A 26,801-nucleotide genomic window follows, 5' to 3' on the forward strand; every position below is an offset into this window, starting at 1 on the left:
TTTATTTTTTTAATTAAAAGATTTTATTATTTGTATTGCATCTTTTTTTGCATGGCTATATTATTATTTAATTATTTTCAAAAAAAATAGATCACATGATTGAATTGATTGCGGAATAATTTAATTTAATTTCTGATCACATTACTAATATTTTAATTATTTTCTTTTTGTTAATTAATTAAATTGAATTCATCTCTGTATTTGATTATTTCGATATAGTCTTTGTTTTTTCTTTTTTTTTAATCATATGACTTATATTTTTAATTGATTAGTTTTAGTTAGACAATTTATAAATAACTAAAAAAACTCTTAAGTACATAGACTAATACAATCTCTTTGTTTTTTTGTCGTGGACTAATGTTATTAGTTGGCCAGTTGCAATGAATTAATGAATGCAAGTGAATAAATAACATAACTATTTTTTCATATGTTTTTGTTTTTTATCAAAATACCAATAATATATCCTGAATATTTTCAATTAATTTAAACAAATTAATAACACGACTTCTTTTATTTTTTTATAGACTTCGTTGGTTGTGGAATATTTTTTTTAATAAATAATAAAATTACTTAGTTCAATAAATTGCATGACTTCACGTACTGCACTCACTTCGTTTTTTATAGCATGACCAATATTATAAATTAATTATTTTAAATTCCTTACTTTGAGTAAGTAAATCAAATAATTGGGTTATTTGCAGAATCTTTTTAGTTTTTTTCTTCTTTATCAAACGACTAAAATAACACAAGGCTGATATTTTTAGTTGATTATTATCCGTAAGATACTAAAAACTAACTAAAAAGTAAAGTAAACATAAAAATAAAAGTCTTTAAATTTGTCTGTCTATGACTACTATCGGTTTACGACTTTCAGTAAATTTATTCAAGTAAAGAAATCACCTGATCTCCTTTCCATCGTTCCAATCATTTTACTTTATTTTATTTTGTTTATCACAAGACTAAATTATTTTCAATTTAAATAAATTAATAACATAATTTTCAGTTCAGTTGATTATTTTTCCTTATTTAATTTAATAATTAGTTTATAAATTGAGTTATTAAGCTGCATGATGTGATTATTCGCATGGTCTTTATTTTTCATCATATAACTAAAATATTTATTTGATTATTTGTCATTAGAAAATTTAGCTAAATATAAATTAATTGTTTTGAGTTGTTTTTAAAATTTAAATATGTAATTAAGTCGTATAATTTGATTAATTGCAGAATCTTTTTTTTTTTTTTTTTTTGATCGCATAACTAATATTATTAATGGAATTTGTTTTATAATTTAATTACTAGAATACCTTATTTGAAAAGTGTCAAATTATTTAATTAATAACATAATCTAATTATTTTCAGATTATTTCCCGATCGAGTGACTAATATATTGACTAGACTATTATGAGTTAATTAATTTCAAATCAATTACATTATTTGATTATTGGCAAAATCTAGTTGACTATTGTTAGATCTTACTTTAATAAATCAATATTAATTTTTTGATATAATGAAACTTAAGAAAAAAGGACATAACTAAAATATTGTTCACTGTTTTAAATTATTGGCTTATAAAAAGTTGTAAGAGAAAAAAGACTAACGTACTTTCTGAAACAGTCTAATGCAGATACATCAGTATACATATATACACAAGTGTGTTTACAAATAGCATATCGATAAATATTTATTTTTGCTCTTATATTCGCAAGCTTCATCAATCAGTAAGAAATACAATCAATAGGCCAAATGCAAATAAAACTAACTGAGATTTAAAATGCGTTACATCCAATTTTACGAACACTTGGTTTCGTTTAACAATTGAACAGATCACAATGCAGCATTTATAAAATCGCAATATTTCGCAGAGAGAACGGAAATGAAGTACACGTAGTAATGTTGCAAAGAAACGTTCTCAAATTGCTATTTTTATACTTAATACATTTTAGATATTCATTTTCCTCACTTTGAAATAAATACTAAAACATATTCAATTTATTTTAAATATTGTTTATTTATTTATTTATTTATTTATTTATTTATTATTTAAAGTCGACGACAAACTATGGTAAAACACAGTAAACAGCAGATCCAACCTCTTCCATTAATTTGGAACCATCCGTATACACGTATATAACGTGTTCTGCCATTTCTGCACCCCGGCACCAACCCTCCACCACAATTGTAGCCCCAATATTTCTTTCGAATCTCAGGCACGGGACCATATATTCCGGGCGAACAAGTACTCATTCATGACTATCAAACTCGTTTTTTCACAATCCAGGTCTATTGAGAGAGATATGTATTCTTAGGGTACATATAGTAAAATTTCACGAGGAATCATCTTCGGACACGTTTCAACCCTATATCGACATCAAAACATCCGTTTTGGAAGACTATAATACCTAGGCGCTGTCCAAATTTTTGCTTCGATACGAATTTTAACCGCAGCAACAGAATATGCTGGTACTCAGTATAATTAAGGAAATTTATGAACCTATTTAATTGAAAAAATTAAGCGCCCAGTTTTAATGAAAAGTTGTATATAAATAACATGCACCAAAAAGCAGAAGTAAAACAAAAACCTTCCAAAATCCCAAAGGCAGCGTAAATCACATGGAAATAGCGAAGTCAATGGGCCATTTCGTTGAATACGTTCGTAGATTAATTAAGATATCAACACACTTATGGACATGTGTTAAATTGTAGCTGAATTGTAAACATACAAGAATAAATTATGTCCAGCAATCACGCGAACTGTTTCAAAACTAGTATGAAGTCAATTACTGCTAGTCATCTTTCTAAATAAGCGACCAATCGGCAAAAAAATAAAAATTCAAGTTTGATAAATGAAGATGATTAGACAGCCTACAGCAAGGCGCACTGGTTCCGAACTAGCGCAGTAAAATAGCATTAAGAGACTGTACTAGTTCTAGCTCTAATAAATAGTCGCTGCCTTTAATTAATGCATTTAAATACATACAGCTCAGTGTACTATCTACTGTCCCGCTATGCATTTGACTAACGCCAGAGGTTATTAAACTTGTAGTGCGCAACAGTGCATCTCATTGTTTTGCGAGGCGGCTTACGTGGAAGAGGATTTTAATTGGGCCACTGGTGGCGAAAACAGTAAACTTCGGTTAGGTTCTATTTACAGTTTTTTTAATGCAGTTTTAGAAGACCGCGTCATTGAACAACTCGACTGCTGACGATGAGCTCGCTTAAATATTTTTTGAATTAAAATGTACTGCTGCTAATCTAACAGCAATTCTCGAGAGAAGGGCGCTATTTTGAAGCATTCATGATACCTGTTAAAAGTCGCTATAAAATATGAAGCATATATACGCGGAACTGAAGCGAGCTGCATACGCTAGTGCAAAAGCGGCATACTCTAACGCAGGAATTGGCTTCTTGGGCAGATCACTTATAAAACCCGTCGCTAAGAAACGGAAGACGTATGGAACAGCCGTAGCCAGATGCTTCTAGTTTTACACCGGTATGTTTTCTTACTAGTCAGGTGTTTGATTCCAGTGTCATTACTACTATGCAAGAGTATTATCAGGTAGATGTATGAAAGCATCTGCTGAAGAATGAGATATTGGTGTTCATTTTTCGAACAATAAATAAAACTCTGAATCGCGTTGTGGTGGTAGTACATGTACGAATATATGCTCGTGCATGCATGCATTTGTTTAAACCTTTATTTCACTTGTTAACAACAGTTGTTATTGATATGGTATGTATTATTACCGTTTGCTTGTTGCGGTCTCAACGTCTATTAGCTACAACCATGAATATTACTACGTAGTCAGCCTTAAAAAACAATCATATCCATAACCACCCACAAATATAACAAAATTTATTGCTGAAAAATAATGGGAGGAAACAAAATTAATAAAAAATTTAAAGGATTACAAAAATGGAACAGAATACTGTTGTTGTAGTAAGGTTATTATAACTCCTTAAGGTTCTAGGTATTCAAAAGGAACGCCAAGCATCAACAGCATATATAAATATTATTATTACAACAATAATAGAAAGAACTATATAAAAGTAGCTACTTTATGCCTTCTACTTTGGTGCGCTTTTCAATTAATATTTACCGCTCTATTATGCTTAATGATTATTATGGCATGCCAACCAACAGTCATTGCCATATCGGCTAGAGTGTAAAAGAACAATAATTTCAATTGAATTGTATTCGAAGTCAAAGCTCGTATGCATGGTGGCGGTTAAAAGCGAGAATGCCATTAATTTCGATGATTTCATACAAAAATCATCACGTCGATATTGTGAGCAGGAAAACTAATAGTTGCATTCTGTATGCATAGGGCTATTTGAGAGTGTATGCATTGTGTAACAATTTCCCATTGCTGTGGTGGTGTTACGTGTTTCTCCGGTCGTTCAACTGAGCGTATGAGTGGTAGATGGTAGAGATGGAGATCATTTTATATATATGTATTATACGAAAACGAAGGAAAAAGTATTCCTTTTTTTAGCAAATAGTGTGCTAAGATCGCAGCGCAGAAAAATCTTATCCGCAACTAGAAGAAAAAGTCAGCATTGCCGTTTTGACCGGAAATAGGCTAGTACATTACCGATAAATTGATTAACAAACGTTGTGCACACATCCCTCTCCCTCAGACAATTTCTTATCTCTTCCGAATAGGGCACAAGCACGAAACTTGATCCGTTTACCACATTGAAGATTCTAGGTTCAACTCCCGCTCAAAGCAACATCGAAAATTAAGAAAAATGTTTTTTCAATTAGAAAAGTTTTTTTTAAGCGGGGTCGCCCCTCGGCAGTAATTTAGCAGTCTGGAGTGTATTTCTGCCATGAAAAACTCTCAGTCAAAATTCATCTGCCTTACAGATGCCGCCAGGAGTCGGCATTAAACATGTAGGTCCCGTCCCGCCAGTTTGAAAGAAAATTAAATAGAAGCACGACGCAAATTGGAAGAGAAGCTTGGCCTAAAATCTCTTCGGAAGTTATTGCGCTTTGCATTTATTTTTTACAAATCAGCCTCGCTCGAAAACCAATTTTACAAATATCCCACTTCTGAATTAATTTGTACAAATTTTTATTTTATTGAGATCACCCTCTTATTTTTCACAACGCTTTTTTTAATGGACTGTTGTGCATCGAAAAACAGAACTCATGCAGTTAAAGCGAATATGAATGTATTTATGTATGTTATCGCAATGCATTGTACAGCTGTCCTTTCACATTAAGTTTTCCACTCTTTGCTAGAACAGTATTGTATTGTATTATTACTACTTAAGTATGTTATTGAATTTCCACATTTATAATGTAAAATAAACCAAATAAAAACGAAGCGGATAAGCAAGCCAAAGGATCAAAATAAACAGTGAAAAATAAATTTCATCCATGAGCGCTGAGCGCCATGTACATATGCGCATATCAAATTATAATTTTCCGCAATAACGTTACACAATATATCGCTTATAATATACATTCAGTGTGTGTAATTAAAAAACGACATATGTATGTATATTGTTTGAAAATAAGCGCGGTAAAATCCTGTTGTATTAATATGGATTCCATATCATGTATGTATTTTGTTTGCTTTCTTTGGACATTTTTGCAGCTGAAAATACACAAGAAATTATACAATAATAATAAACAATGGGTAGAAAACAAGTTGTTTGTACAACGCAATAACAGTTTAATACCAACTGAAAACTGTTCGGTGTGAAAATCAATTGAGTTTTAATAACAATTCAACTTGACATATGTACTATATGATACATATAGGTACGACAGGGTACGCTGTATTAAATAGTGCTACGCGTTTAAAGTGTAAACTATTACAGTCTACAAATGACTTTTCATTTTATTTAGTGACCAAATGCCACTATATCCGATTTTTTTGTTTTTATTGTTTTTTGTTATCTAAATCCCGCTTCTCATGGCTTTCTCCTATAATCACCCCTATTCTGCATTTCGACTTGAATTGGAATTTTTTCGATTTGGCAAATTTGGTATTCTGTGTTCCAATCTCTTTCGATCCAACTTCGAATCGTTCGATTTTGTGTATTCTGCATTTCGATCGTAGTTCCATTTTTCTAAGTTGCAAATTTGTTGGCGGAAAGATATTTTCTTTTTATTTTTTTATTAATTTATAACAGAATTTTAACAAAAATTTAAGTAAAACTTGTTAAGAAACATGGAAGGCTTGATGATGATTGTTCTTTATATGTTTCCAGGTCAAAAACAACATGTCGATGTCGAAGTCCTTGGCCGTATTTGCCCCGCAAAAGTATCTAACACATACTTGAAAGCATCGTTATTAAGTCGAAGGTTTTTTTTTAACCTAAATAAGAAAATAAGTTATTATACTTTACCACTTTTAAGTTCAATTTCTTAAAATTCGTCACTCATCTCAAATGGATTACACAAATCTCGCAATATTTGTCTTTCCATTCTCGTCTGGCCATTTTCGTATGCGTTTGTTTCCAACTCCACAAATAATCCCGCGGCTATTGATTCCATTATAATAGACAGCTATAATTTGTGTCTGTTCGTTGGGTCCAGTTATATGCCAAAGCAAGCTGCCGGAGTAGAGTAAGGTGAAGCGAAAACGAAAACAATCCTTGCGGAAAGAACAAATAAATCTTCATAAAGTATTTTAGGCCAGTGCAACGAAATTAGCATCCATAAAATTCAGAATATGTCAACTATATTCGTGCAGGAATCCGTTTTAACAAAACTTGGTGGCCACGGCAGGGAATTAGCCAAAAGAACAACAAAAACACATTTACAATTATGAAAGCACTTCACTCAAAAAAATATAACACTGCGGCAATATATTCTATTGCTTTTTTTGTACAAAATAGCGTCGATAATAAAATATAAACGTTTTTCAGTGTTTTTTACAAATTTTCTTTAATTTATTTTGTTCCAATTTTCACACATTTCGCACAAACAGCTGATTTCGAAAAATCATTTGCTCTTCCTCTTCTCGTTACGATCCCGTCCTAATGTAGAATACACAACTTCCATTAAAGCGGAGCGTAGAACGGGAACGTAATCGAAATGCAGAATAGGGGTGAATATTTGTGGTGCAGAACTCAACAAATCCTAAATGCTGCTGACTATTATTCGATGTATCATTTCTGACTTCACAAATCCGTATACTTTCCATCTGAGACGTTAAGCTGTAGAGAATCGCCAAAGACGGGCAGCAATAGAAATTGTCAAACTGGCGGCAGGTAATTGATCACATTAACTACTTGAAGATTAGCAAAAAACAAAAAAAAATCTTAAATTTTTAGGTAATCAGCTGTTAGAATATTTGTCGTTATTTATAAAAAATGTAATAGTTTCACGATAAATGTTAATAAAAAAAATAAATAAATATTTTTAAAAAGCAAATCGCATTCATTTATTATGTTTTATCGTAGTATATGTGCATGTATAATGTATGTTTTATATAGGTACATTAAGATATGTATTTTTGTTACAATTTTTATAATAATTTAATACTATGTTTATAGTAACTGCTATATATTTGTTTAATCGGTTTTAACTTTATATACAATTAAGAATTATAATAATTAAGACTAGCGATAAAAGTTAAATTTTTAATAATTAGCTAATTTCTTTTCAAATACCAATGTTTAAATGTTAACAAACAAACAATGTTCCGACGCATTTCGCATATTTTTTTTTTTATTAAATTATTGTATGTACTAAATTTGTTATACTAATTAGTTTTCGCTTTTGTTAAAAATCTATATCACTGCATAATTTACTCAATTTTTCCCCACAATTCAACTTCAATTACAATTTTTTCGTTTTTTTTTTTCTTTTAGATTTTTTGTTCTCGCCTCTTAACTTACAATAGCATACAATACATTCCTCTTTTCACAATTGCCAACTAAAATACAAATTTAATATAAAATGCCAGTTTAAAGATCTAAAAAAATGATAACCATAAGTTATCATTGTTGCTATATTAATAAATTAATTAAAGCATTTTAAATTTATACTCGAGCGCAAATGAACATTCTTTTAGATAAATTATAATTTCGTTTATTTTTTTAAGACCAATAGCACCGTACCACAAAACAGTTATACTCTCATTAATGCACTTACAATCGACTTACAATCGTTACAATAAAAAACATTCATACTTAAAAAATTTTGAGATTCCAATAAGTTTTAGAGCGACGCTGCGCATGCGCATTTAGTTCCACTCTTGGCTCTCACTTTTCTAATTCTAATAAAAAATAGGCGAAGCTGAATTCGATTGAAACTGAAATTTATATACATACATATTTCGCTATGGGTTTTCCGTTTTTCGAATTATTCGATATTCGAAAAATGGGTGCTGATATCATTAGTACACACTTATTTCTATTACCAGAGTTCCTGCTCTCAAATTTCTTAAAATACTAAAGCTCGTAGATTTTCAATATTAAAAAATACCCAATACATAATTTGTGACACCCAATGTTTTCGAAAGTTATCGATTTCGTAAAAGCTTAAACAATTTTAAATCAAAATATGGTGCAGAAACAAGTTTCACAAAATTTTTATTACACATGTTTGTGGGATGCATATAGGATGAGAAATCGTTGTTTAGATATTTTTGATATCGGAGAAGTTATCTAATATCTTCCGCAATTGGTTTTATAGTTTTTCGGTTTCAAAAAGTGCGTGTTACTTTCTCCGATTCCGCTATATAATATTTCCTAGATTTCATGATTTTCGAGATATTATTAACACACACGGTTATAATCAAATTTTCGATTTCGAAAACGGGTTACTGGGCTTAGAATACACCCGCGGTAGGTAGCCTGTCGTAAGAGGCGACTAAAATGCCAAATTAATTCAAGGGGTTGTATAGCGCAACCCTCTCAAGGGGTTGTCAGCGCAGTATATGTAATGCTATTCCAACCCAACTGTCAACCTCACCTACCCGTGGCGAATCCTGTTTCAGCGACAGCCGAGGCTCTGGCGACCCCAAGTTCCTCATCGGACTAGAGGGTGGGTAGGGCGGGATGACCTACAAGTTTTAATGTGGTCATATAAATCGTTCCCGAGATGGTCGGGCTTAATTGTGCTTTTTTACCGGAACATACCGGATCTATATCCGGCAAAGGACCATCAACATCGATAACACTCCCCAAAGCTTTCGGGGAGTGTCTTTATCGTTAATACAACAAAAGCAGAGCGTTAAAAACGGCTTTTACAAATTTTGAATATCCTAATTAGTTCGATGAAGAAGTGGTTGTGGTCGTAATAAGATTTCGCGAAATTTGGAAGAAAATTCGAAATTCGAAAGTTTTAGGTTTCAGAAAAACGTGCGTGACTGTTGTCAGTTATAATGTTATAATACAAGAGCTCGTGTTGCTGCATGAAAGGAATTATATTTTTAGAAAAGTGGGCGTGATAACAAAAAAATTTTACATTTCTGAGATATAAATCGAAAAAGGTATCGGTGTTTGAAAATTTTCGATATCGAAGAAATGAGAAGGATTGAGAGTTGTCTATGTTCATAAACATATTTTTTTTACATATTTTACATATCCCATTGGCTAGATGTCGCTGCTATCGATTTTCGATTTGGAAAAAGTGTGTGTGAGGATAGTTCTTCTGATTTCGCGTTACTTTTGTCGGTTTTCTAGATTTTCTGCATTGAATTATCACAAATTTCATGTTTTCGAAATTGAAAAGTGAATTAATTATAACTTGGCGCGATATATATTCGAGGTGATGTAGGCCGAGCTTCTCTTCCTTTTGGTGTCATATACTTTTCATTTTTTTTAACTTTTTGCTACAAATTAGCTTGATATACATATGTTTTATGCCATTTAAACATGTTTCGATTTCGAAAATATTTTCGTCTTCGAAATTTGTTTCGACTGTGAAAAGGCGCATGTGACTGTCGTAGGTTTCGCGCATTTTAAATATACAAAATTTTTGTAGCTGCATATACTGACTCATCACAAAACTAATGTTTTTCGTAAGTTTCGGTAAAGGAAAACTATATAATTACTGAATTATCACAATGGCTTCGTTTTTGATAAGATTTCAGTAGAATTTCTATCAATCAGCAGGACTGACAAAACGGTGATCGGACGAACTGACAGATATGGCTTCATCGATTTACAATTTTAGCCAAATTACTACATTATGGTGCTAGGTATAAAAATAAGTGGTTATAACGATATTAAGCGCGCTTGTATCTATTATAAGCATTCAAGCCGACCCACTATGTATGCGAATTTTATTTACTCAATTACATGTAACAAATACTTGGTATTTTTTTTTTTTTTTTTTTTTTTTCAAAAAAATTTGGTCCATTCCAACTTTTAATCCATACAATGCCGCCCACGCACTATCTAGCAACTCATCTAACATCGTTCAAAACCAATGTGGTTGTATAAGTTTGTTGTGATTGCACCGCCTTGACAAGTGTTGTTTTGCGTGTACCATTAGCATTGATCTCCTCAGTGCTACTCATCATCACGTTCATTTTACTATTGACCAACATGCCTGGCGTTGTGTTGGTGGTAGTGTGATCAACGTGATCATCATGTTTCGTATACGCTGGCACATCTTCTTCATCATAACCAATTGTCGTAAACTGCACATCGGTTTTGGAGAGTTGTGGTGATTGCGGTCGTCGCACAGGCGAACGCGCGCCACTGCTGGACGCTACATCATCATCACTATAATCGGATGTGGCGCTACTAATAACACTGCGATTCGAGCTTGCGTAGGCGCGTCGTGGCTGATACTGCGCGCTACTAATTGCGCCTGTGGAGCGATACATGCCGCCTGTTGTAGACGAAGTTGCTTTAGCATCTTCTTCAGAGATGTCAGCAAAGGCGGGGGGTGGCGTTGCTGAACCAGTTAAGAGAGGTGGTCGTGTATGTGATGCCAAATTTTGTGATGGCGTACGTTGTGGTGTGCGAAAGGTGGTCGTTGAAATCTTACGCTTCATTGGCGAATGTTTCAAAGGAAATGTGGGAGTTTTCTTAAAGACAGTTTTACCCATGAAATTTTGAAAGCGCTGCGCATAGAAGGAAGGTCGACACACTGATACTGTATCACCATTGTATATAATACTTTTGAACGTATGTTCAAGCCGTTTTTCCAGTCGATATGATTGCAGTATATCAATTATGCCTATATACAATATGAGACGCTCATCGTTTTCTGAACGCGCTGGTATACCCCCCGCAGGCACATCCTCATCTTCTTCCAAGGGTATATCCATATCGGCAGTTATGGACTCAAGCGCTGTGGAATGCGCTACCAGACGTTGACGATTCATGCTACGCGAACGATTCAGCGCTATACCTGACGATTGCACCGCCGTAGATGAACCAGCAGCAATCATTGTAGGTGGCTGATTATAATCGGGCGGCGGATCTTGCGTCTCACGCAACTCGTCAGAGCGTTGCAGTTTAGCGCGTGCATTTTGTATGCGCTCTTCACGTTTTTCCTTTTGTGCCGTATCCAAATTATGTATACCCATCAGCAGTGAATAGTCCATAATTTGAAAACTCTCCAACACCATGCAATCGCGCTGTATCGTTTTTATAAGCGCATTATATTTATCTGTTTCGAGAAATATGCCATTCGGATGATGTTCCATAAAATCAAGATCTTTAAATGTTGGACTGGCTTTTTGTCTTTCAGCTTTGGACGCTTTCCGCCGGAAGGTGGAACCTTTCAGATCGTATTTTGCATGCATTTTAATATCAGATGGTAGCAAATTATTCATTGCTACCAAACGCACATTCTTGGTGTTATAATGAAAACAATAGAGTCCAAAAAATTTGGGCAGCAATGTGCGCGGATTTTGCGATAAATTCATATAATACCCAGGTAATAATTTCTGCAAGAATTCACATTCTTTCTTTTGTACAGTCTTTATTATGAATTCATCATCGTCGGTCAAATAAAATATCGAACCTGATGCACCAGGATTGGAGAGTTGACGCAAAGGTGATGCACACATCGACATAAGAAAATCATCTGGAGCAATACCAAACAAATCACGAAAATAACGAAACGCAATGGGTGCAAACACTTTAAAACGAAATTCGCTATAATGATGCGCTGGTGTAATGGACGAACCGTCGGGTGGAAATGCAATTGTTTCCATTTCCCAAAAATCTTTCATCAACAAATCACGTTTCGGTTTACTCGCCAAACTGCCAACCGTATGCTGTATGCCCAATTGTATGGAACCCATTATCTGTTTCGATTGTATACGTTTATAGGTAACTTCACCTCCTTCATCAACACGTCTGTGACCAATTTTCTTTTCATGTTTTCCTGTTGTTGATGGTTTACGCGACACACTTGCATCTAGCACTGAACTGGCGCTGCGCAGGCGTGGCTGCTGTCTTGCATTATTTGCCATTTCAGCTTGCATTAGCAGTGTGGACTCATCACCACCACGTGAGGCGGCTGCTTCACTATAAATACTGCGTGACGTGGATGGTAGTACAGGTAAAATATTATTTACAACATTCGTACTTTGATGTGCATCTTTTAAATGGGCTATAGTTTCATCGGTGGTTGCCATTTTCTCTTCTGTACTGCCATTTGGTGCTGGTATGGTGATGTTATTTACAAACCGCGTCGGTGATTGTGTTGATGTTGAAGGTGAAGGTGTAGAAACGTGAATAGCGGCAGTGTTTTCTATTTCAGTAGGTGGCGGAGTTGTTGGTAAAGGTGGAGGCACTTGCTGATTGGCCGTCTTCATTTCAATGGTCTCGCCAGCTAGCTCTCCAGTCGCCATTATGTTGACAGTTTGTGTTTTTGAATGCTATTACCAAGTTGTTGCTGTATATGGCGCGTTCTAAATGAAAGTCTGAAATTTTGCAAAAGAAAAAAATTTGACGAACCTACTTTGCAGGTAATTATATTAGAATATAAAAACAATTAAAAGTTGCAACATTCAGTTTCTGTTAAAAAACATAAATTTTTGAAATAAAAAAGTGCCTGGAAGCCTTTGTATCGCTACAAGAATATCACTTTCTCCTACTGGTCTGTGTGGTCTATATAACTTTTTGATTTGTGCTTTCTTTTCTCTTTTTTAAAATCGTTTCAATAAAATTTTTTCAATTTTTTTTCTTTTGATATTAAAGAAATTGCAAAGTTTACAAACGGCGATGGTTTTTTTTTTTAATTTAACTTAAAATTTTCTATTTTATTGTAAATTTGTTTCATTTTTTAATTTTATTTTAGCTTTATTTTGATTTTTTTTTATCTTTTAATTTTTTTCGCTATAAAATTCTTTTTAATTTTTTTTTTCTAATTCTTTTATTATGTTGTCTTTCATTTTTTAGTCTTTAAAGTTTTATTTTTTTTTTGTATTCAATTTTTTTAGTTTTTAAAGTTTGTTTTTTGGTTTCAAAATTTTTAGTTAAATTTTCAGTTTTTAAAAAGTATTTTTTTTACTTTTTTGTATGGTTTTAACTATGTATGTTTTTTTTTATTATGATTTTTTGTGGTTCTGATTTTTTTTATTATCTTTAAGTGATGTTTCTTTATTTTTTCTAATATTAATTATATTTTTGTAGATATTTTTTACTTTTTTCCAATTTCGTTATTATTTTGTTTTTATTAAACTTTTAAATTTTTTTTAATTTCGATTCATGTTCTTTTATTAATTTTTTTTTTGTTTGTCATGTCATTAATTTTACTTAGATTCCGTTTGAAATCTATTAAATAATTAGGTATTTGTTTTTTTTACATTTAAAAAATTTTATTTTTATTTTTCGGTTTTAATTTTTTTAGGTTCACATTAGTTTATTTCTTCTAAACTTTTAATTGTGAATCAATCACCGCATAAATCCCCATTCTGGCATATACTTTTTGTATTCAATACGGGCGTTGGCAATAAAAAATTTCAAATTAGCACGGAAATCGCAATCATTTCCGCCTTATTTCCCAATCCTTTCATTCTCTAAATGCAAAAAAAAGAACCTAAAGTAAAAAATCCAGCACAATTGTTGATCCCGAAAAGCTTAACTCTAAAAAGTAATCGCTTGCGAAAAGGTCACGTACTCAGCGTCAAGTGCACATGCCGGACAGCTGTAATAGCGCAATGAAGCGTTGCACAACACATTTGTTGCGCGCATTTCTCTTTCAATACCGCCTGATACCCCCACATCTAAATTGAGCGAAGAATAGTAGAATCAAGCATAATTGCAAAATAAAAAATAAAAATAAAATAAAGCTGACCAAACAAATAGAAATGCCAGACGCGTACAAGTGCAGCAGTAGCGTCATTGCAACGTTTTTTATGGGTATGGATATGGTTATGTGCTGAGGGTGTGGTTGAAAAGTTGTCAATCTCATGACACGCGCATCTCCACCTATCTTTACACAGCACTCTAAACCTTGATTGTCTATTGTTGCTGTCGGTGTAGCAGCTGAATGTGTATAAGTTGGAGCAAATGAAATTGAGAATGTGTCACCAATAAAAAAGAAATAAATCGAAAATGTTGGTTGTATTTAATCAAAAGATTTACTGGAGCTCGTACTAGGGCGCCAATGGTATTTATTACTCATAACTCTGTTTAGATATAAATCTCGGCTTGTGTGGTTGTGCGGATGCCAGTAAGATTGTTTACGGCGAACAATTGAATGCAGGTAGTTAGAAGAGCCAATGACTAAGTAGATAATAGACCATAGTCATAACAATTTTATGAGTATGAGGAGAATTAAGTGAAAGTCAGGTGTTACTACTGATTGACTCTGTGAGTTGGTGCCACTTGGCTACTGTAGATGTAACTAAAAGCAAAGATGATCCAAGTTAAATTATATTTAAGCATTATTTACACAGATATTTCCAAATATGTATCCAAAAATTATCGAAAAACCAAGCTTTCTGAACTATTAAAACAAAGAAATCTGCCGCCTTTGCTAAATATTCGCACGTCAATGTGAAGATTGTATCCAAATAACTTGTCATGCACAATTGTATTATCTAACAACTGAACAAAAAAAACTGGACAAGCCTTCGGCACTTTGAAAAATCAAATTAGCGGACTTTTTAGACAACCAGAGTCGGACAACACAATTGATACAACCAATAAAGCTTCTCCACAAAGCACATAGAATGTACCTAAAAATGTGAGGAGTAAAGAGTCAATAGCTTACAGCTGATCTTCCTAAATACGAAAATTAATTAGTTCCCATGGTACATTAGGTATGTAAGTGCAAATATTCAGCGTCATAGGTAAACGATGGCTAAGGTAAACGCCAAAAAAATCACAGACATTGTTCTATCTACAAAGTGAAAAGCATAATATAAATAAAATGAACGATTTCGGTGCTCATGGGGTTTTGGAAAAGCTTTAAAATATTGAATTAGTATAGGGTTGTAGTATGTATGTTAGGGCGGGTTGATTTAAAAATCGCTCATTGCTCTGTGAAAATCGTATTCTAGGGATCAAAATAAGAAACTTTGCCGAAGGAACCATACCTCAAAAACGAATTCTGATGTCCCCACCTTTGGGTCGAACTTTTGGGTAGGGGCAATTTCAATTCTACCTGCTGTGTCTTGTGGTGGCTTAAAAAAAACAACACAAGCAATTTTACGATCTGCAATTGTGTCACAGTGATACCTTCATTTTTAAAACGGTTGAATAAAAACCCCACACAACTATGTTTACGACATGCAAATGCATCACAGTGATGCCTTGGTTTTAAAAGGGGGTTATAAAAACGCTAATTTCTAATAATTTTTTTTAATTTCTTTTCTATTACTAAGTTAAATTCATTTTTTTCATTTACATATGTTCTGACTAAATAAATTTCTAAAGAGAAAAATAAACTCCAAAAAGAAAAAACATAGGCATTTCAAAGTGGGATTTTTCAAAATTTGCCCCTACGACCCAAAGGGGTCCCTAGAATATGATTTTGGCAGAGCAATGGGCGATTTTTTTGCCTCCCCACAAATCGACCCGGCCTAATGTATGTGTAAAAAGAAATGAAAACAAGAGTTTATAGGAAAAACAATGGACGCAATATGAACACTCACACGTATGTACAATTATTAGCCCAAAGCTATTTTTACGGACAGTTGACAAAAAAAATTTTATAAGTTGAGCGCTAAGAGACTACAAGGTGCTACATACATACATACATACATATATTGACTGTATTGTTCGAAAATTATTTAAAAACTAAAAGAAAAGCAGTTCCTGTATTTGCCTCTCAAGTGGACTGCCTTACTAAACATTTATGTCACGCATATATATGTATATAAGTCAAAACCGTATAAGTTGTTTGCTTGTCTATTGAAGGAAGAAATATTAATTGCACCCAATTGAGGGCGTAGGCAGATATCGTTTTGTGGATACACATTTACAAACATGCATATACTTAGTAGCTATGTAGGGCAAATGTGTCAGTGACTGAAGACTTGAGGTAGTTTTAAAATGCTATTTGGTACAAGTGTGCAATGCTTGCTGGGTTTACAACAAATACCGGGCATATACGAGTCTGGATGAATTTGACTTTTTTGTAAAGAATTGTAGATCAAGCGTCTCTCTAATTCTTCTTGTTTTCCACAATTTGACCAGTGTATTTCTGCAGATCAAAATGCACCCTTAACCCACTGGCGTTCTCGACAACTGCTAAGAAACAAAGAAAAAACACATTTATGAAATTGTTTGCCTTTAATATACGCAAATGGGTTTCTTGACGCACCTCCGGCAAATCATTAAGGTATAAAATAGGTAATGGCGAAAAATGACAAGTGTGTTAAAATTACACAACCCCAGCGGGTTAGGGGCTTAGAATATACCCGCGGTAGGCATGCCTGTCGTAAGAGGCAACTAAAATACCAGATTCAAAGGTTTGTGTAGCGCAACCCTTTCAGTTTGCCAGCGCAATATATAGTTTCTCCAAACCCAATTGTCACCCTCACCTATCCGTGGTGAATCCTGTTTCATTAACAGCCTAGGCTCTGGCGACCGCGAACACCGCATGGATCAAGGGGGTGGGAGGGCGGTATGGCCAAGAAGGTCGCATGTTGTCATAACAAATCGTTCGCTAGATGGCCGGGCTTGGTAACGGAACGTACCGGATCTTCAAAGAACCATCAACATCGCTCACTCCCAAGGCTTTCGGGGAGTGTCCTTATCGCTACAACAACAACAACAACAATTAACATCAAATCTGTTAGGTCATCCCACCCTAGTTCCTAGTTCTGGGAGGAACCTTGGGCCACCGTTGCCTCGCCTGTTAAATATAAGTATGATTAATTAATATTCTGCCATTCTAAGCAAGGATAGGGTATTCTGCAACAGACATATTATACTAAACAACTAATATTCGAAAAAAAATGCGGTTATCCACATTCTTTATTAGGAAAGCACATTGATGACAGGATTTACCTCGAGTAGGAGTGGTTGAAAATTGCCTTGGAGCTGTAAAGCTTTAAAGCTTTGTATTGCGCTTAACGACCCATTTAATCCCAACCATAGACCTGTTGTTTGAATGATTGCATCCCATACCCAATAGCGAATTGGTAATTCAGAACTATGTCCTCCTTGTGACAAATATGTTAGGTCAACCATGGGTTTGCCAAATTTTGTAATTGGGTTCTCATATCAATAAGAATAGTAATTTTCATTTAAGAATTGCCACACAAAACGTCTTTTGAAGCCTCTATTAGATGGCCATCCCCTTTTTCAGGTGGTTATTTCTACTTTCGTTCAATAAATAAGAAGAAATATCATTCATAATGTAAGATTGGAGCCTTGTGTGAGTCACCTAAATGCTTTGTGCGTGCGGTAAGGTAGAAAAGGGTTTTGTTGTTGTAATAGAAATAGTTTCTGATGTGATTCTGGATGGTTTCGCTCTTTGCGCGATATTATTCCGAAATACGGTTACTACCAAAAACAGCTATGTATTAGTGAGTTGTTGCAGTGATATCCCATTACTGGCAGGCTTCCCGTACTGAAGTATATCAGTATAAACTATTTCAGGCAATTTATAGTATTTATCGTCTGCTTTATGTTTTATCTTTCGCTGGTTTATCAGCCTCTTATCATATGCGATTTTTGTATGTAGCAACTGGTTGCTGATCTCGACACTTGATGGGAATAGACTTTAGCCTGTTATATTCTTAGTACAAATAATTTGTGTATTGCAAAAAACTTAAAAATAAGCTCAATAAGCGATATAGCATTTTTCCAATTAAGCTATTGACTTTGTGAAGCTTTAAGAGAACATGTTTTTTAGCAACTAACAAGGCAGATCAACCAGTATGTATTGACAGAACATATACATATGTATGAATATTTATATCATCAATGCCATTGTACTGCGGCATGTCGTCATACCGCGCATATTTGTGTATGGAAATTCAAAAATATTCACCTTGAATAGCTTTATAGTGCCGCCGCTGTGTATGACAACAGCTGATATGCTTCTTTAAAGCTCAGCGATATGCTCCGGCTATACAAAGTACAGTGAATCAAGGCAATTGATAAATAATTGTTTGCTCTCCCGTTCCGTCGATGGTGACTAAATGCCTTAATTATGAATCACTCATCGAAAAACCTAACTACTTAGCACAATGATGAATAAAAGTTGCAATTTTTAGCTGTTTTTTTTTTTTTTGTTAAATTTTTTTCTAAAAAATACTTACAATGAAAGTAGCAACTTTTCTAATTCTTTGAACATCAGCAAACAAGACTCGTTCTACACCCTCAGCTGAACCCTATTTGTATGAACGTATGTAGTTGTGTGCGTATGTGCAAGCTGCGCAGACAATGATGAACACAAATCTTTTAATCGTTTATGTATAATTTTCAATAAGCAATATTTCTCTTTTGTAACACAGAGAAATGCATTGAAAATATATTAAACACAAATCGCGTAATATAACCATTTACTTTGCAGACACGTACCCAGCGCTTTCTTTTGTGACTGTGTTCTTATATCGTCCATATTTAAGCTTATTTTTTGTTTATAATCAGCTGCACATTAACAAATTTTTCATATTAATTTTTATGTACAAAAATTAAAAGGAAACTTCATTTTCAACTCTTCTTTTCAATAAAATTAGCTATATTTTAAAAACTTTTGCTCCACTCATTTGCTATTTTATTTCAAAAGTCATTAGCGTTGCTAAATTTCTACACAAAAGTCAACTTCTATGTTTGTCTGCTGTGGTGTGACTGAGTAAGCATGCGGCAAGCGATAGCGAAAATGTGATAAGATTCGACCGTCAAACAGAATGTGAAAGAAAGAGACAGCACGTGTTGTGTGACATCAGCGTGCGTTGAGTCATCTCGCGGCAAATAAAAGCGATCGTATATTTGGCGTTGCCAGCAAGCGCATACAATCATTAGCAACCCAGCAGGAACACGAATAGGTGACACCATAAATATAAATTAAACGCACTGATATAACCAACTGATGGAAATTTTAATATGTGTACAAATACTTATGTGGTTACAATTTTTAAACAGTTGAAATATACAAAATTGAATATAGACAAATATCTTTTAAGCAGATAAGTTGATAACGACCTGCCGCGAAAACCCCAATAAACGAATAAAAATATGCAAGGCGAGACAACTTCCGAAGAGATTTAAGGAAGATTTCCTGCAAATTAACGGAACAGGACCGATATAGTTAAGGCCGACTCCGAACATCATCTGCAAGCCAGATAAAAGCCGAATTAAACTTCCTTAACCCTAACGCCATGGTCGTAACCATACCCATATCCATATCCATCTCCAAAGTGATCGATTAATGGTGCCTTAACCTAAAAATCGTGAAAACTTCATAAAAATGAAGAAAACTCAAAAACTTACAAACATATTCCACAAGAAATAAGTCTCTAAGTCAAAACGTATCCAAAACAGTAAATGAAAAATACAAACAGTTAATAAATTCACCAACTCAAATATTTTTAAGTTATGGATATGGTGAAAAACTAAAAAACCAATTGGTTGGCTATGGTATGCTTATGGCGTTGGCATTATGGTATGGCACCACAAATCACACACACAAGATTGCGCATGTAAACAAAAGATTAGCTGTTTTTATGGGCTATTCTACGTCATTTTCCTTAAGCTCTTATTTTTTCTCTCTTCATTCATTCGCTCAAGCAGTCAAGTGCGACGTAGATGCGCAGAACGAAGCAATTTTGAACTCGTGAATGCGCAATCTCCTATGTGTGATTTGTGGTATGGCACCATTAATCGATTACATTGATTTCAATAAGAAGGTAGGTTCGATCAGCTATTTTATTTGGTATTGGTTTTACACTGTTTTCACACAGAAACTTAATGATCTCATTTCACCTGCTAATGAAATGGTAAATTTTTTGCTTTCACACATAAGTAACTGCTCGATTAGTATGAAGGATGAGACAGACAATCATGGCGGAACGATAAAAGGTGGGAGCATGGTGACATACCTACAAACGAAAAAAATTCCATGTACTTGTAAATTCGATGGACAAATGTCAAAATCGTACTGCGCCGGTAGTTGATGTATTAAATCAAATAAAAAGGTTACAATCAGCTGTTCGATGCGGCCACCTTGTATCGTTCCGCCATGCAGACAATGACATTTGCTTTGACAAATGGCATTTTTAAGGACTGAACACACCAAAAACTAAGAAGCGGAAACGGAATTGGAACGCTGCCAACAGAGTTGCATTGTGCTTTTGACTTCATTAGGCATTCGATTAGCTACTAATGAAATAATAATAGATTCGAATTTTGTACGGAAGATTGAGCTCAATAAACGTCTTAATGTAGAAAATTGCCTTTATTATTCAATAAGCCGTCTGTGTGAAAATAGTATTAGGGTTATAAGTCACCATTAAGGAGCCCTTAAGTTTTCCCTGAGAAATTTTTGGCAGAAATACATTCGGGGTGCTTGCCAAATCACTACCGATGGCCGTGCCCGTTTTGGCAAACTTTTTTTAATTGAAAAAACTTTGTCAGCTTTTCATGTTGAGCGCAGTATCTTCGGTGTGGTAGGCGAAATACGCTACCATTACACCACGGCGACCGCCAATAGGTTTAGCTATATCTGGATACAAAATAAAAACAGATTTCGGCTGCTAATACACGTCAAAAAATTTCAGGAGAGGATTCAAAACATGCTCCATGACCTCGCTAACATTAACCTGAAGACAAAATAGAAAAATTTTAATTCTGTCAAGAGTTATTTGCAAAATAAGTTAGAATTCTGGGGAGTGATCTGAGGTAATTATTCGGTTCGTGTGAATATCTTTTGATAGAAGGAACATTTTTGATTTTGTCTTTTTACACCTTTTGGATGTGTAATAGCAGTAAACCGCTTTTGCAAGTTATTTCCTATATATCGGTACCATTGGATATAATTACTCCAAAGTGTCTTTTTTTGTCAAAAGTGATTCTTTGCTAGATTTCAAGGCTGACTTCGATTTATCTTCATTCAATATCAAACCCACCTAAATGCGCTCTTTTTTCTTGTTTAGAGTACGCAGAACTTGCGACGCGCGTGTTGATGATATTACTGCCGTCAGCACATGCCAGTAGCTGCAGTTCTGCAGTTTGTATAATTTTGTTCACACGATAGGTTTCACTCTGTCTGAAACCTCGATTAGTTTCAAACAGCTTGAGGTTCTTTCAGTTCTGATTAAGCTGGTGGTGTTGCTCAACATAATTTTGCAAAGTCGTATAAATTTTATAAAGGCATGTACTCATTCGAGCATATTTTGCAGATAAGCTGTTGCCTTAGTTTAAAAGTTGTACAGGTCATCCATCAGAATCACGGCCTTGTTCTTTTTAATCTGAGTATTGCTATTCTGATCAACCTGATTCAATAAACAGCGACCAGATCAGCTTTTATATGTGATTAATTGGACACCAATATACACCCGCTCACCAAATTTCACAATAATATATAAAAAATTGGCGGATTGGATTGCATTCAAACAAGATCGTGATCGTTTCGGTATAGTTATTGATGGACCTATCTCTTCTCCTTTAATGATTTACAATTTCAGGGAATCCGACCAAACTTAATATACCATCCCATCCAACGCTTATTGATGGTAATTTGATACGGAGCGCATTTCTGGCATGAAATGCTTCTCTGAAAAAGTGTGCCTGCATTGACATCTGAGTCGCGGTGTCTCAACAAATTGTAAGAGGACATTAGCTTAAATATCCATATATAAATGCAGCGCTAAATTTTTATTATTATTAAAACCTACCCGATGAGCATGGTATTTGCCTTGAGTAGCGGGAACACAAAGCAAACTACCTAAGCTGCAGACGAGTGCGTTCGGAGAAACTTGCACCTTGGCTGGATTCTCTGAGAGTGAGTATTGAAATTTACACTTTTTCTTAATATAATTTGTAGGTTAAAACGTTCACATTTCAAGACCCATATTTACATAATCCAGAGTAGGTCTACCATAACATAGGAGTAAATAGTAATGCCCTGTAGGAGTGCCAATAATAGAGGATGAGACAGAGGAGAGATACAAAAATTTATAAGCGTTTTCGAAACACTAGAAAATTGCAAAGTGGGACTACTTCTAAATCTTTTCTCATGCCACACTTGAAGGGATGCAGTGGCAGTTACACTACACCGCAGGACTTTAGAACGCGTTCTCATTGGCTATTCTGAGATGTTCGCTGAATTTGATTCAATTTGTTGATTTATTCTTATAGAATGTACGTAACATGAAAGTTTTGTTAACAAAGACTTAGTTTAGACATTCACTTAATAAGGCCGTATTTGAGCGAAGTCAAAAAGGTTAAAAAGGTTGTAACTGAAAAAAATTATTTTGTTGTCAAAAGAGCTTTTAATTTAATTTAATTTATTTGCTTTTTACGATTTGCATACATTGGTTAGCCAGAATATTTAGGTTCATGTGTCTTCTATAGTATAGTTTAGCATTTTAAGTCGTTAACGATGTGAAAAGAAATTAAACTACATTTAGTTAATATCCTTCTATCACAATTTTTTTGAAATTCAATTATAACCTTTTTAACCGACTTTCTGAGATACGGTCTTATTAACATAATGTCTAGGGCACGTACTATTTAACAAAACTTTTAAGTAACGACATTTCTATTGGGATAGGTCGATATGTACATATACATATATACATAATTCACCGCTGTCGGTACAAATTTCCCTGTTGTTGCGACATCACAGCAGCACCAGTTCGGACAGAGACAATTTTAAGATAGAGATGTTGCAGGAATGAAAAATAGTGTGAAACAAGCTTAATAAAACTCTAATAGGTCACTTTCACTACTCATCATAGCAGAATTTGTTAAACTACCACTGTCTGTATTTATTATTTAACAATTATTTGTACATTTTTTATTCAGCTAATCTGTTCAGAATTTTAGTTTTTACCTTCTAGAACTCCAATCAGTGTATGTGCTTAAATTATGCTAAAAGTTGTGTTAAAATTTGTGGTGTGGTGAAACTGACCTACTAAAATTTTGTGAAGCTCCGCTGCTTTCCACTGAAGTTCCCGCATGCAACATCTTTATCTTTCAAAAATCTTTGGTTCGGACATAGTTATGAGACCTATAGTGCAGAGCAATTACTTTGCGTGCTGTATCCCATTTTTTCTGCAGAGATACAATTCAGCAGTCGAAAAAGAGAAACTGATTAAATTTTTGCTAGAAAAAAATTTTACATCTCCATCACCCATACTTTTTGTTGTTGTGCACACCCTTAACTGTTGCAAGACTTTCACGCAAGTGCAGACGCTAACGTATCTTCCGCTCAAGACTGCTGCTGTGTGGCAACATTTAGCGCCATAAAAGTTTTCAAACATTCGTTTTCTTGCAAGTCACGACACTTTTAAAAGTGTGAAATGTTTTTGTGTAAATAAATTCAAAGAATTTATTTTTTATATAAATATTCACTGTATATAAAATAATATGTATGTATGCAAATTAATAATATACAAACTTGGTCAAGTTACGTCCTCTTCGAAGTAAAGAAACCAGTGAGGGGAAAAAATGCAGTTACAAAACAAAGTATCAAAGTAAGTTACTACCTTTGAATGTCATTACAGTCATTTCTAATTGCATTTCTTTTTTTGCAATTTCATTTCAAAGAAAGTAAGGTAATAAGAAAATACCACTAAAAGCAATTAGAAACTAATAGAAGGTGCTGAATGGTCTTTCCGCATTAAATGCATTGCAATCATTAGTACTTACCTAGTGGAAGTGGGTTTTCTGTTGTTGTTGTTGTGGTTTTTCTGTTTATTTTTGGTTTGTTGCTGCTGCTTGTGGTTTAATGGAACAATGACCATAAATAGGTAACACCACATTGAGCAACTTATATATTTGTATATTTAAATGTAAATAGAAGCCTTCCAGCTTTTGTGGGTCACCGCTATGTTGAAATAATAATTGGATATTGGTAAAGCACACTTGAAAGCGACATAATTTGCTTATCCAACTTAGGCAATCCGCAAAGCCGCAAAGGCACAGACGACCTAAATATACCGCAGGTACTGCTACTACAGTAGCAGCAACAGCAACAACAACAACATTACTATTTAAGTATTTACTAGTCACCGCATAAACTTCTTAATTAAAATTCAGTGGGTATACGCAATAAACAAATTGGTAATTTAATTTTTTTTGTTATTTAAATTGTACTTGAATGCTAAAAAAATAATTAGTTCTTATAAATTATTCTTTGTTAACGTCATTTTTTGTCTTTAGAGTGACAAAAGTAATTCCACACATATTTACTATAAAAAAGTAAGTTTTAGCAAAGTGATTGGCATTTGTTGTTCAAGGTAGCCAAAGATAATAATATTTTAAATTGTTTATTATGCCTGGACATTATAAAAAGATTTTATCATTTACTACCAACTAAAATATCTTAAGCATCATCTGCACGTTCCTTTGTTGGGTAAATTGTCAGTTTATAAATGATTTTAAATGCTAATTATAAATGAAAAATAAAAACATAAAACAAACAAATTTCATTAAATTTAGTTCCTCATTGCCATTTATGATATTTTAGTTTTTTTTTAAGATTTCCCATTATAGATTACCCAAAAAGGCGTAAGAAATAGTGTGAAGAGGGAAGCTACTGGAGTAGAGAACGAAAACTTTTGAAATTGTATTACGGAGGGATCACTTTTCGGCCATCCTTCTTTTTCTTGTAGCAATAAGGAGATTCTTCAAAAGATTTGTGGAGTTTTATCGATGGGGTTAAATGGGGTTACACTGAAATGACAGTCCTTGGTCGAGAAAAATCCCGAGTCGCTCCGGTACATAGAACCGACTGGCTTGGGAAGCGTCGATGTTGATCAGGATCTACATTTTGGTGAGCATGCAGCGCAATTGTATCGAAAATCCAGAGTCGTAATAAAATCCTCAAATCTCTTGCTGGCAGTACTTGGGGAAAAGACAAAGAAACGCTCATTACCACTTACAAAGCAATAGGCCAGCCAAGCCTAAAAACTAGTCACTGGAAGAAGCTACAGGCCTGCCAAAATACTGCTCTCAGAACCGCCACGGGCTGTCTTCTTATGTCCCCAGAACACAACCTACATAATGAGGCGAGAATACTCCCCATCTGGGAGAGAAATGAGATGCTAACCAAACAGTTCCTGTTGAATACCCAGAAACCTGGGCATCCCAACAGACATCTGATTGATGAGTCAACACCGCCCAGGGGCTTAAGGAGTCATCGCCGTAAGCATTATGAGGAAATACGGCACCTGAGGACTCAGCCGTATGAAGCCAAAAAACACAAGCAGGTCCTCAGTGAACTCCACAATCGGGCGTCGGACCTTTATGCTAGGAATTGCCTGGTGGATCGAGTACTTAAAGAACAGTACCCAACACTTGCGCAAGAGGAACGCACACTCCCCAGGGAAACGCTAGTCACTCTAGCTCAACTTCGATCTGGATACTGTAACAGGTTAAAACCTTACCTATCCAGAATCAACCCCGACATACAAAATGTATGCCCTGCTTCCAATGTGTACCCACATGACATCAACCATCTCTTTAATTGTAAGGTGGAACCAACGCCTCTAACACCCCTCTCATTATGGTCCACCCCTGTTGAAACAGCAAGTTTCCTTGGACTCCCGTTAGAGGATATTGATGACAATTTGTGATAGGTCGCACCTATTGGATGGGGCGGAGTCGCTATAGTCTCGCCTGTAAAGAGGATTCGCTACGGATAGGTGAGAATGACAATTAGTTTGGAGAAGAACCCCTTGATAGGGCTTCACCTATCCTTGGTTCTCACTTCTTTACCCTCGTAAGTGGTGGCTACAATGGAGTACCCAGTGAAGATGTTGAACCCGACAACCACAATCGAGGACGATTGAAATTTTGTTTTCCCATCCGACTATAACGATTAGCAATAAAGAGATTAAAAAATAACTGACAACTGACTCTCTCTATTTACTGATCTTCTATCCGTTTTTCTTGCCACCTCCTATTTCCTCAAAGGATAGAATCTAATATTATTACTGTACTACTTACCCTTGCAATGGCCCCTCTATTCTTATTTCTGTTCTGTGTCCCTAGGCTAAGCTCTTTAAAATTTATTGTAACCATTAAGTCTTATTTTACAAATTATCTATTGTTTATCTAAGTTATTTTTTGAATTTTCGCCATTGTTCTGACTAGCACTATACAATAATTTTGTCAAATTGTTGTGTTAGGAAAAATTTAATAAAATACAAAATACAAAAATACAAGGCAACGATTGAAAGCTTAGTTCTCTTTGCTCAATACACAAGAAAAGGGATCATGTAAACTAGTTACGTCAA

The 26,801-nt window shown here is 34.4% G+C and overlaps 3 protein-coding genes across 3 annotated transcripts in view; 1 reads left to right on the plus strand and 2 right to left on the minus strand.

Annotated features, from left to right (window-relative positions):
• Positions 1-26,801, minus strand: part of insc (inscuteable) — a 94,851-nt gene that overhangs the window by 51,033 nt on the left and 17,017 nt on the right. The gene's annotated exons all lie outside the window — the stretch shown is intronic.
• sktl (skittles) lies at positions 7,377-19,201 on the minus strand. Its single transcript, XM_067775274.1, has 2 exons — positions 18,657-19,201; positions 7,377-12,857 (listed from the first exon to the last, which is right to left on the minus strand). Exon 2 carries the CDS (start codon positions 12,783-12,785, stop codon positions 10,377-10,379), a length of 2,409 nt encoding a protein of 802 aa, XP_067631375.1. The 5' UTR covers positions 12,786-12,857; positions 18,657-19,201; the 3' UTR covers positions 7,377-10,376.
• The window catches only part of Ipk1 (Inositol phosphate kinase 1), a 397,587-nt gene continuing 394,658 nt past the window's right edge, over positions 23,873-26,801 (plus strand). Inside the window, exon 1 of the mRNA XM_067775279.1 lies at positions 23,873-24,035. The gene's annotated coding sequence lies outside the window, so the exon portion shown is untranslated. The remainder of the gene's footprint in view (positions 24,036-26,801) is intronic.

The sequence above is a fragment of the Eurosta solidaginis genome, chromosome 3 (genome assembly GCF_040869045.1).
Source record: "Eurosta solidaginis isolate ZX-2024a chromosome 3, ASM4086904v1, whole genome shotgun sequence".
Lineage (NCBI taxonomy): Eukaryota > Metazoa > Arthropoda > Insecta > Diptera > Tephritidae > Eurosta > Eurosta solidaginis.